General features: G+C 39.9%; 2 protein-coding genes across 3 annotated transcripts in view; one reads left to right on the top strand and one right to left on the bottom strand.

The window, feature by feature from the left end:
* Positions 1–12,154, top strand: part of HERC3 (HECT and RLD domain containing E3 ubiquitin protein ligase 3) — a 104,717-nt gene that overhangs the window by 78,285 nt on the left and 14,278 nt on the right. The window lies entirely within an intron of this gene.
* On the bottom strand, positions 11,612–12,121 carry NAP1L5 (nucleosome assembly protein 1 like 5). The gene has a single exon (XM_087826601.1). It carries the CDS (start codon positions 12,119–12,121, stop codon positions 11,612–11,614), a length of 510 nt encoding a protein of 169 aa, XP_087682727.1.

Genomic DNA, 12,154 nt, shown 5'->3' with positions numbered 1-12,154 from the left:
CCCGTATCCAGCAGAGTGCCTGGTACAAAAATGCTTGAAAAATGTGTATTGAATAAGTGAATGTTAAAGAGATGCTTACTATTACTGTTGTTTTACTGCTGAAGAATTTGCAATATAGATTTTAAATTCTTTTTTCTCCCTCATGATAATTAATTCAAGTACATCTGATTTTTTTTCAGGATGATTTATCATCTCTGTGTTATCTCTTTTGAGGAGAAAAAATTAAATTTTGTTTACTTTTGTATTAAATTATGATTGAGGTTGCTGGCAGTTGCATATTAATTAATTCAGTTTACAAACACTGAGTATCTGCTGTGTGCCAGGCATGTTGCTGGGCATAGGAAATAAGTAACTTACCTTTGAGAAGCTCAAGATTAGTCGAGAAGGGTCAATGTAGGTGAATGATTGCAGTAGATTACTGTGCATGTGGTAGAGTAATAGGCGGCCAGGTGCCACGGAAGCAGGAGGAGAGGCTACCACACTTACATTGAACATTGAAGAATGTAAGTGGGGGGAAACATTTTAGGCTCAGGGAACAATGTGAGTCAGGACTCAAGTTTGACACATGGTAGAGAATAATGACTACTTACTTATGGGATGAGGTCTAGTGTGTGGTGCTGTAATAGTATTAGGATAGAGGTTGCCTTAAAATGGGATTTGGACTGGGACATGGTTGATCAGTTTTAGAAAGATAACTGGTGGCCATATGGAAATAGACCACATACAAGGAGACCCAGGAGGAGGCTGTTGAGGTAGCTCAGGTAAGGGGTAGTGAGGGCCAAAATGAAAGTAGTGGGAGTACAGTGTCAGCTACGTGTTGGTTATAAAATCATCAGGAGCTTGTGTCTGATTATATATGGATGGCACTAGAGAGGCATATAACGATAACACTGAGGTTTCTAATTTGCACAACTGATTAACAGGAAACAGAATTTGTAGAGCAGGGTGGAGGGGAGAAAGAGTTCCATTTTGGATATTTTGATTTTGACATGTCTGTGTGATACCCAGGTAGTTATGTTTAGAGCTGAAAGTTTGCATGTATCTCAAGAGAAGTCCTATATGAATATTTTATTTAGTTACTAATGCCAACCTCAATTGCAAGTGAATTTGAGGTTGCTAACAACAAGAGTCACAAAGAAACAAGGGATGGAGTAAGTAAAAAACAAGGACAGGGAAAATGTACATTCTTAAAGGAGCTATATGTATTAGAATAGACGGTAGACTCTGAAGAGGATCTAGGGATCATTAGCACATTGGCTGGAGTTAAAGCTGTTGTCTTGAAGAAGCAGTAGAGGGTGGGGAAAGATGAGAGAAAGGCAATCTACTTGGGAGGGTTTTGAGCCAGGGGGGCCTTCATGGAGGAAACGAAGGCTTCATTTAATCTATGGAAAAAGGTACAGAGGTAGAGAGGCTGGATGCTGTTTATAATCATGTTGGGAAATTAAAACCAATTCACTCTGCGCTTTAGTTGGCTTCTTACTATAAGTATGTAGTTGCACCCGGCAGGGCGTGGCTCAGCGGTTGAGCGTCGACCTGGGATCCAGGCGATAGGGGTTCGATTCCCGGTCAGGGCACATGCCCGGGTTGCGGGCTCAATCAATGACTGTCTCATCATTGATGTTTCTATCTCTCTCTCTCTCCCTCTCCTTTCCTCTCTCTGAAATCAATAAAGATATATTTAATAAATAAATAAATAAGTAGTTGGAGGTATGCAAGTGGAGATACTATGAAATTCACTCTGTCCATGTGATCTGCCTTGGCTTCCTACCATAGATCTTCCCTTTTGAAATAGGATGATAGAAAAACTGACAGACCTCTTCTTCCACCCTTTTACACTTTTAAAAGACATTTAGAAGCCAATATGGTCTTATGTAATGTAACACTTTTTGTCATATAAACCTTCCAGACTATCCAGGAAGCCTGAGCTTTGGGGAAAGTGTGAGCTATAATACCAGAGTTAAGTGAAACGGTGCAGAAGTTGCCAAGCACCCAACAAAAATGGCTTTAGATGATGAAATTATCTTGACTTTAGGAACCTAATATAGAGGCTAGTCTTGTCACAAGTAGGTGTTTCAAACAAAACTCTTACTTGGTAAGAATCTCTTGGAGCTAAAAGCACTGTCCTTTAACATTGGTGCATTTGTTAACGGCAAATGATTTATTTTTGATAAGAACAGGTTTATTATTCCATACAGTCTGCTAACGCTTTTAAAATGTACAGCATAATGTACCTTTATATAACTTATGAAGTGATCCCCCAATAAGTCTAGCACTCTCCTGACTCCTAACATAATTATTACAATATTACCGACTATATTCCCTATGCTGTAGTTTACATCCTCATGACTACTTTGTAACTACCAATTTGTACTTCTTATTCCCTTCATCTTTTTCACCCAGCCCCCTAACATCCCTCCCATCAGCCAAACATCAGTTTGTTCTTTGTAGCTATGAATTTGTTTTCATTTTGATTGTTTGTTTTTTAGATTCCATATATAAGTGAAATCATATGGTATTTGTCTTTCTCTATTTGTCTTATTTCACTTAGCATAACACCCTCTCTGTCCATCAGTGTTGTTGCAAATGGTAAGGTTTCATTCTTTTTTACGGCTGAGTAATATTCCATTGTAGATATGTATATCTTTATCCAATCATCTATTGAGGGACACTTAGGTTGCTTCCATATCTTGGCTGTTGTATATTAAATGTCCTTTATATCTTGTTATAGCCTTTGTTGAAGTCTATTTTGTTTGATATAAATATTGCTACCCCAGTTTTTGGTTTTCCTTTTCCATTTCTACTTGTATGAACTATCTTTTTCTATCTCTTTACTTTCAGTCTGTGTGTCTTTTGATCTGAAATGGGTCTCTTGTAGGCAGCATATGTATGAGTCTTGTTTTCTTCTCCATTCAGCAACCTTATGTGTTTTGATTGGAGCCTTTAATCCATTTACATTTAAAGTAATTGATAGGTATGTAGTTATTGCCGTTTTATTCATATTTTTATATTTATTGTTTTCTTCTTTATGAAGAGGCCCCTTTAACATTTCTTGTAATACTACTTTAATAGTGATAAACTCCTTTAGCTTTTTCTTGTCTGGGAAACTCTCTCTCTCCTTCAATCCTAAGTGATAGCTTTACTGGGTAGAGTAATCTTGGTTGTAGGTTCTTGCTTTTCATCACTTTGAATATTTTGTATCAATCCCTTCTGGCCTGCAAAGTTTCTGTTGTGAAATCAGCTGACAGTCTTATGACAGCTCCCTTGTTAGTAACTGTTGCTTTTGCCAGTTTTAAAATTCTGTTTGTCTTTAACCTTTGGCATTTTAACTATGATGTGTCTTGGTGTGGGACTCTTTGGGTTCCCAGCACTTTTGGTATTCTCGGCACTTTTGTACTTGTATGTCTCTTTTCTTCACCAAGTTAGGGAATTTTTCAGTAATTATTTATTTCTTCAGATAGGTTTTCAATCTCATGCTCTTCCTCTTCTCCTTCTGTTACCCCTATGATGCGAATGTTGTTACGGTTGCTGTTGTCCCAAAGGCCCGGTAAACTATCCTCATTTTTAAAATTCTTCTTTGTTTTTTTTTTTTGCTGCTACTCTGTTGGGTATTTTCTGCTGCCTTGACTTCCAGATCACTGATTTGATTTTCTGTTTCACTTAACTTTCTGTTGATTCCCTCCTTGTAATGTATTCTTCATTTTAGTTATTATTAGTCTTCATTTCTTTTTTTTATCCTCACTGGAGGATATTTTTTCCATTGACTTTTTAATTTTTTTTTTAGAGAGAGTAGAGTAGAAAGAGGAGGGGGGGAGGGAGAGAGAGAGAGAAACATCGATGTGAGAGAGACACATTGATTGGTTGTCTTCCGCATATGCCCCAACTGGGGCTGGGGATTGACCTTGCAACTGAGGTATGTTTTCTTGACTGGGAATCAAATCCACAACCCTTTGGTCTGTGGGCTGACACTCTAACCACTGAGCCAAACTGGCCAGGGCTAGTCTTCATTTCTGACTGGTTCATTTTTTCCTTCACCTAAGTTCATTGAACATTCTTATAACCATTGTTTTGAACTCAGTATCTTGTAGGTAGCTTGCCTCTGTTTTGTTTAGTTCTTTTATTTGGAGCATGCTTCTTCATTTTGGATGCCTCACATTTGTGTTTCTATGTATTAGGTAAATCTGCTACATCTCCTAGTCTTGACAGAGTGGTCTTATGTCATAGGTATACTATGGGACCCAGTGGTGCAAACTCCCAGATCACCTGAGCCAGGTGCTCCTGGGGTTGTTCCTTGTGTGGTTTGTGTGTGCTTTGCTATCGTAGCTGTGCCTTGATTGCTGTTCGCATATCAGTGAGTGGGACTGACCCTCAGGCTGACCAGCCATGACTACAGCAGATGAGCTATAGTTTGGGGGCTCACCCCACAGAGTGGGATTCACTGTAGTGGGGCTCTGGTGCCTGCCAGGTCCACCCTTGGGGCTTGTCATTTGTGGAGCTAATTGAGTGGTGCTGTGGTGGGGTCTGAAGCTGGTCACTGGGTGTGTTGGTACTGGGGCCTCTTGGGAGGGTCTCCAGTGAGGCCCAGGTCAGCTGCTGCCTGTATCTAGCCTGTGGTCATCTAGTAAGAGCAAAAATATAATGAGCAGTTAGTAGCTGCCTGTGCTGGGCTTGGAGGCACCTGGGAGAGGCTGTGCTGCAAACTTACCTGAGGTCAACTGCCACTAGTGCCAGGGGCTGCTTAGCAAGATGTACAGAGCATGCCGATGCCAGCCACTGATTATTTGGAATTTATGCACCTTTGAGAGATTTTAGGAAAATCCACAGCATGGGCCAAGGCCAACAGCTTGTGAAAAACAGCCACTGAGAAAGGTTAGGGCGGGTGCACTGGTTGGGTGAGGTAAGGTCTCCGAGAATCACCAGCATGGGCCAGTGCTGTTAGCCAAGTTGATGACGACTCAGCTATCGCATCCAGCTGTGCCTGCAGGCTGTGTGGGGGAGGGCTCAAAAAAAAAACAGTGGGGCCTGCCAGCATTTTTGTCTGGTAGAGAACTGTCACTCTAGCCTCACCCTAAAGCCAGACAATTCAGTTCCTAGCCATATGTCCTTGACGTTTTTTGAGCTGCTGTCCCTTCTCTGGCACTTAAGGTGAGTGCCAGCAAGTGAGTCTGTGCTTGGGCCCTTTAAGAGGATGCCTGGGTTTACAGCTGTCCTGTCTCACCTGATGGAATCCGTGCTGATTTTCACAGCAAGATGCTGTGGGGACTTCTCTTCCCTGTACTGGTGCTCCTTGCTGGGAAGTCTGGTGTGTGGCTTGGACCCCTCACTCCTCAGGGGGGACCTCAGCAGCTGAGATATCCCTACTGGTTCTCAACTGTCACATGTGGGTGTGGGACTAGCCTGTTTAGCATCTCCACCCTTCCTACCAGTCTTGATGTGGCTTCTTTATATCTTTAGTTAAAAGAGTTCTATTTAGCTAGTCTTCAGGTGCTTAAGTGTTGTTCTATTACTTAGTTGTAATTTTGATGTGGTTGTGAAAGGAGATGAGCACGCTTACCTACTGCCATCTTGAATGGAAGTAAAAAAATTGAGAGTGCTGTCATTTTAAATATCTTTATTGTCAGTTTACTAAGTTTGAGGTTAAAGTATGGAACAGCTTCTGTGTTAGGTGAAGTGAGGTTTTGGTTTTCCTGGGTCATGGAGCACTCACTGAGTACACAGTGACCTCACTCACGCTGCTCTGAGCACTTTGAACATGGTTATACTGTCTGTACTTGGTGACAGGAGGCAGACCCTGTTGCTATTACACAGTTACCTGTTGTATAGGCTTCCAAGAAGAATCTAGTGTGATTATTGTCACATTACTTGGTATCATTGTCATGGTTAGGGACAACCATAAAAAGACAAGTGACATTTTTTTTCTTTTATGATGTAAAAGGCAGAAGTATTATTATCAATGCATATTAAGATCCTGGTAAGAAAGGTTGTGTATGATTGTTTAAGTAATCATTGAAGCTGTTTTTTCCTTTGGTCTATTATATGCCATACATAATCTCATTACTAGGGGTCCTTTTTGAGTATTTCATAGATCAGTGTAAGAAAATGAAAGAACTATAAGAATAATACCTGTTGGATTTTTAACTTGGGCAATTGTATACACAAATACTGTTGGCATTGAAGCTGTTTTGGTTGATTTAACAGTAAGATATTTGTTATTACCATTGCCTTGGAGGAAAATGGCAGGAGGGTACCAATTCTATAGCCACAATTTATTATATTCCATTTGTTCTTAAAAATGCTTTCTATCTTTGGACAAGAGCTGCAGAGAGTCAAAAGAGTTATAAAATCCAGGTAAAAGAATGTCATGCGTGATTGCTGGTGGCCACATCGTAGCTAAATGAATCTTCTTGCCACAGCTGGTAGTCATATATGGATAATACTGTATTACATGACTGCTTGTGATTATTTCTCACACTCTGTAGTATGATGTTATTACCATTAATGAAAAACCCACAAATCATTCTAGATTCCCCCAAATTGACCTCAATTTAGTGTAATCAAATTAAATGTAATCTATGTCTTTCCCCATGTCCCCATTTTAAAAAAGGTGGGAATGGGAAGAATATTAAAAAGACCACACATGTCCTTGCTGGTTTGGCTCAGTGGTTAGAGTGTCCACCTGTGGACTGAAGGGTCCTGGAATTGATTCCGGCCAAGGGCACGTACCTAGGTTGCAGGCTTGATCCCCGGCCCCAGTCAGGGCATGTGTGGCAGGCAACCAGTCGATGTGCCTCTTTCACATTGATCTTTCTCTCTTCCTCTCTCTCTCCCTTCCACTCTCTCTGAAAAGCAATGGAAAAAATATCTTCAGGTGAGGATAAAAAACAACAACAAAAGCAACAAAAAACACAGAAATGTCAGGCTTAAGTGCTCCAAAGGATACCTAAAGCTGAGTATAAAACATGACAAACACTTCTAGCTCCTTAAGATCTACTGACGTTTAGACAGCTGTCAGTGATCTCTTGAGAGAGTCTGTGAGAGGTATAATCTTTAAGATCTGCACTGTATTTATACTGGACTGTTACAGGAATAGCAGATAATTAAAATGCCACTAACATTTCTTGAGTGCTTAGATGTATCAGGCACTTCTAAGTACTTCTAAGTACTTCACATGTACTTAGAATTTCTCCCCACATTACAGATGAAGAAAACTGAGGTATAGAAAAACAGTCACGTGTTCAAGGTTACACAGCCAAAGTCCAGGATTCAAAACCAGAGCCAGATTTTAAAGCCACACAACTTGAGCGAGAGCTTGTACTCCACATAAGCATCAGCACACTGCTTCGAGGCCAAGACCAGAGTCCCGCCCTGGCCTGGTGGCTCAGTTGGTTGGAGCATCATCCCATGTACCAAAAGGTTGCAGTTTCAATCCCCAGATCAATGTTTTTTTCCTCCCCTTTCTCTCTCTCTCTTTCTCTCTCTCTCTTTCTCTCTCTCTCTCCCAAATCAATAAAAACATATCCTCGGGTGAGAATTATTTAAGAAAAAAAAGACTAGGGTCCCAGAATGTTCCCCTTCCCCACACCTGCCAAAGAAAAATGACTTTGAAGAGTTTGTTCTTTTTCTTTTAGGCAAACTATGCAATTTTTAAAGGCAAAGTTAGCATAGTTAAAAACATACTGTATATGTATAAAATTGTTATGTCTGAGTTTTTAAACTTAAATCCAGATAATACAGAGCCCTCTTGGACAACCTTAATGGCTGCAGTCTTCCATTTGAATGTGTACTTTCTAGTTTTTCATTTTTAGATATTTGGCTTGTTTCTCTGGATTAAAAAAAAATTTTTTTCCTTCTTTCCTTCATTTTTAGTAAGACTATATAGTAAACATCTTTTGTGTATAAAGCTTTGTTTGCTTTTCAAATTGCTTTCTAATGATTAGGTCCCAAGAATGAAATTGAAATAGAATGTCTCATTTTGAATCTGTTGATAGATATCTTTGCTAAATTGATTTTTCTAATGAATTAACAGCAGGTTATGTGTTATCAGTATATGCGAGTACCCATTTCACATAATCTTTACAAGCCCTAAGTATTTTTAAGAAAAAATCTAATTTTTTAAATCTAAGAAATTTGATCTCATTTGTAAAATTTTGTATTACTTCTATATAGAAGTTACTTTACATATTTACACAGCACTGATCCGCTTTATTGATGTTTACCTCTAAAATGTTTTTGTTTAAAAATTGTGGATTAGATAGAAGTGATGGTTTTACAACATTGTGAATGTATGAATGCCACTGAATTGTTCATTTAAAATGGTTAATTATGTTTTGTGAATTTTATCTCAATAAGAAAAAAATGTACATGTGTGTGCATGAGCAAATGTGTCTGTGTATGCACTGAGAGTAAACTCAGGCAGGGAGAGCTGCTGTGCCCGCTTGGGCAGTGAGCGTCAGCATGCTGCAGCTTTCTGCAGAATTCTCTTAGAGCCTGAGTTGAATGTGTAATGCATATTGCCTTCCTTTCTGCCAGCTATTTTGTGCATTGCTTACTAATTTGGGCCTATAATAGATTAAAAATGGTTTATGTATGATAGCATTTGACCTGCTTTGAAAGGAGGGTATCCTGTTAGATGTTATCATGTAAGTTTTATGGCTGCCTAAGGAACAATCAAATAAATACTGCAGGAAACAGAGGGTAAAGATCAACCCAGTTAGGAAATGGAAATTGCTTGACTTTGTGAAGGGGACTATAAACATGCCTGAATCCTGGGAAAAGTGGCCAACAGTATTAATGACTGGTAGTTAGAAAACCTTATAAAGTCCTGTAAGTGAAAGAAAGATTGCTGCCCAGAGCATGCGGCTGAGAACATGTACTCCAGACCTCACTGGAGCCCTGCTCCACTTAATACTGCCCTTTTAGGACCCGTTTTTCTGCCCCTAACAGGGTTGCAATATTTCCTCTTTCTAAAGTAGTCTGCTGATGTTGTTTATGCATTCTCTATTGAGACTAAATGATTTTCATGTGATTTGTATGAATTCTTTATTATATTAAGGCTATTAACCCTTTGCCAGCCATGTTTATTGCAGATTTTATTCCCAGTTTGTTGTTTGCTTTGGAAAATGTGTTGTGTTTAAATCTTTATAATTTATTCTTGTGTTGTCAAGCCTGTTGATTATTTCTAATCTTAGCCTTTCCCTGTCCAGTAATTGATAAATACCTAATGTATTTTCTTAAGTTAAAAAAAAATTTTAAAGTCTGTATTCTAAGGTAAAAATCTGAATTGCATCCATATTGCTAATTTTCTTAGCTATTCTTACAGGTGAACATTAGGGTAATTATATTAATTTCTAGATCCACTTTGGGCTTTCACTTGATGTGTGATAAATTAAAAGTTAATTTGGGAAGAATTGGCACTTCCGTGATATTTAATTTTACCATCCTAAGGCCCATTTTATATTTTTCGTGATACTGTTTTTTCTTTTCATATAGGTTTTACATATTTTTTATTAGTTTTTTTAATAAGCATTTTGATTTCTTATTCTACTGTGAAAGAGCCTTTTGAGATTAGTGCCTAGTGATTGTTGTATATTTATGTGGTAACTGATCAATTCCTCACTGAATTATGTTTATATATATATATATATATATAAAATGCTCCCCCTCCCCCCTTTTGGTTGACCTGGCCCTAAGGAAGATTAGCTACTACCTTAAGGTTTTACTCAACTACTGTCAATAGCAACAGGTCAGAGCTGCCTCCCATTCCCTAAGGTAAAGCAGTCTAATTTTGCTTCTGTGTAATGTTAACGCTTATGGAAAATGGAAGAAAATGCATCTGAGTTTTACATTTTTTTGGAAAGCTTCAATTTTAAATTATTTTTACTTCAGAATGCCCAAATGTAAAGTTGAAATACCTTTTTTATATATTCATGTCACATTAAAGTCTTTTATCCTTCCTTTCTGGGGAGAAATAAAAACCTGATTTTATATTGAGGAAACCAAACCCAAGACAGTTTATTGAATTTCCTGTGTTTCTGTACTGAAGATTACATTGTTTTCTAACAATAAGGAATCATAAACTTAAGAATATAATGATGTCCATTTTCTCTCCTTTTGTAACTGGGAGAGAACAGGGACTGAATTTCTAATCAGTGTCTCTGTGTATTAACTCACTGTTGTCCATAATAACCTGTGAGGGGAGTGTTACTGTCCTTTTACAGATGAGGAAACACTGAACACAAACTCCTAATAGAGGCAGAGCTGGGATTTGATTCCAGGCAATCAGAGTCCCGAGTCCTTTATTGTTTGAAAATACCGTTTTATTAACACCACAGTGGTAAACAACTTTATGCTTATGTTTTTTTTATAGATCACTGGGTAACACACAATTCAAAACCCACAAAGAAGCTAAGAGTCTTTACATTAAATGTGTCCTTCCTAAAAATCCTTAACTATATGCCAATCCTCAAGCAGTAAAATTTGATTTTGCACCATTTTATATTTAATATGTCACATTTACATAGCAAAATAATGAAGGCACAGCTAATACAAGCAAACTTAAACCTTTTCTATTTCTGAGCTGGGGGTAGGGACACACATTTAGATTGGTTCTTCAAGTATATATTTTTTCCCAAACATTAGCTTCATTGAAGAGTCCTGATAATTTTCACAGCTACATCCTAAAAGCTACATGACAGAAAGACTTCACAAGGATCAAACTACGGAACACTGTATACACATGCTTTACAGAATTCACTACGTTCTACATCTCTTCAAGTAAATTAATATTTCTAAAATGCTAAGAAGAGGGACTTAAACATTTTTTATATCTTTGTAAATAGACACTATCAAGAATACACATAAACATGAGACTGTAAATAATGAACACATATGTTGACAGTATTATACAGGTTATATACCCTCCTTCTCAGAACCATGTAATTTCTCTAAATTCAAATATTCAGAATATTTAAAATCTGAAGTGGCAGTTTGCAGACCTCATTAACGGTACTGTCGTGATCTCCGTCACAGGCTTCCTTGATTCCATCCCTCTTCTCTGAAGTGTAAAGCTGATGTCTGGGTTACAAAAGCAAAGTCTTATAAATGAGTTTTTTTTTCCTTTTCTTGGGTTCTGCTTTCTCTGCAGTGGAAAATTTCAGGACTAAAAAAAAAAAATCGAAGAATTCAGCATTGAGAACATGTTCAGTCTCGCCTTGGGTTTCCCGTGCGTAGTGTGATGAGCAGTGTGATGAATGGGTTTCAAAGCGATTCTTTGCTTCCCATCTGCTTGACGCCGTTCATAAGCCCTCAGCTCCAGTCCTCGCACAAGGGGTCAGGGGAAAAAAAAAAATCATTTTTAATTGAACTCGTTTTCTTCAACACCTTTCGGTGTATTTTACTGGGTTCAAAATGAAGATCCAATTGGAAACGGGCTGGTCAGGATCTGATCGTTTCAATTTAATATAATTTTAGGAATGTCAGAATTGATTCATATTTGTATTTTGGTCCAAAACCTGAGCCTCTTAAGTTCACCAATAGTAAAAAAAAACCAAAAACACACACACCCACCAGAAAAGCCCCGGGGCGCTCCCGTCGCCCGCGCGCCCGTCTGCGCCGCTCACTCCCTGGCGGCGTCGGGCCCCGCGGCGCGCGGACCCCGGTCCTTGGCCGCCGCCTCCTCCTCCTCCTCCTCGCCCTCCTCCTCCTCGTACTCGTCGTCGTCGTCGTCCTCCTCACCCTCCAAGGTCCACGCGCACCCCTCCATCTCGCCGGTGAGCTCCTGGATCTTGGCCAGCAAGGGCTTATAGATTTCGTTGTACTTTTTCTCCAGAGCCTGAAATTCCTTGTCAAACTTGGCCTCGATCTTATCGCAGCGCTTCTGCAGCTTCTTGAGCGCCAGGACCCGGCATTTCACCGAGTTGGGCAGGCTCTCGATAAAGTCGTTTTTGGGCTTCGGCGCGCTCTCGGCGGGCGCCTCGGGCTCCTCCGGGGTCGGGGCGGCGGCGCAGTCCGAGTCCCCCGCCGCGCCGTCCGAGTCGCCGCCCCGCGCGCCGCCGTCCGCCGCGCCCTCCTCCGCCGCCGCCTCGGGGCTGCGCTCGGCGGGCGCCCGCTTCTCCGAGTCGGCCATGGCAGGCGGCGCCGCAGTCTCGGGCTGCAGGGA

Source organism: Miniopterus natalensis, chromosome 1 (assembly GCF_054644295.1).
Source record: "Miniopterus natalensis isolate mMinNat1 chromosome 1, mMinNat1.hap1, whole genome shotgun sequence".
In the NCBI taxonomy this organism is placed as follows: domain Eukaryota; kingdom Metazoa; phylum Chordata; class Mammalia; order Chiroptera; family Miniopteridae; genus Miniopterus; species Miniopterus natalensis.
Note: the sequence above shows the minus strand (reverse complement) of the source record. Positions and strands in the feature narration are given on the sequence as shown.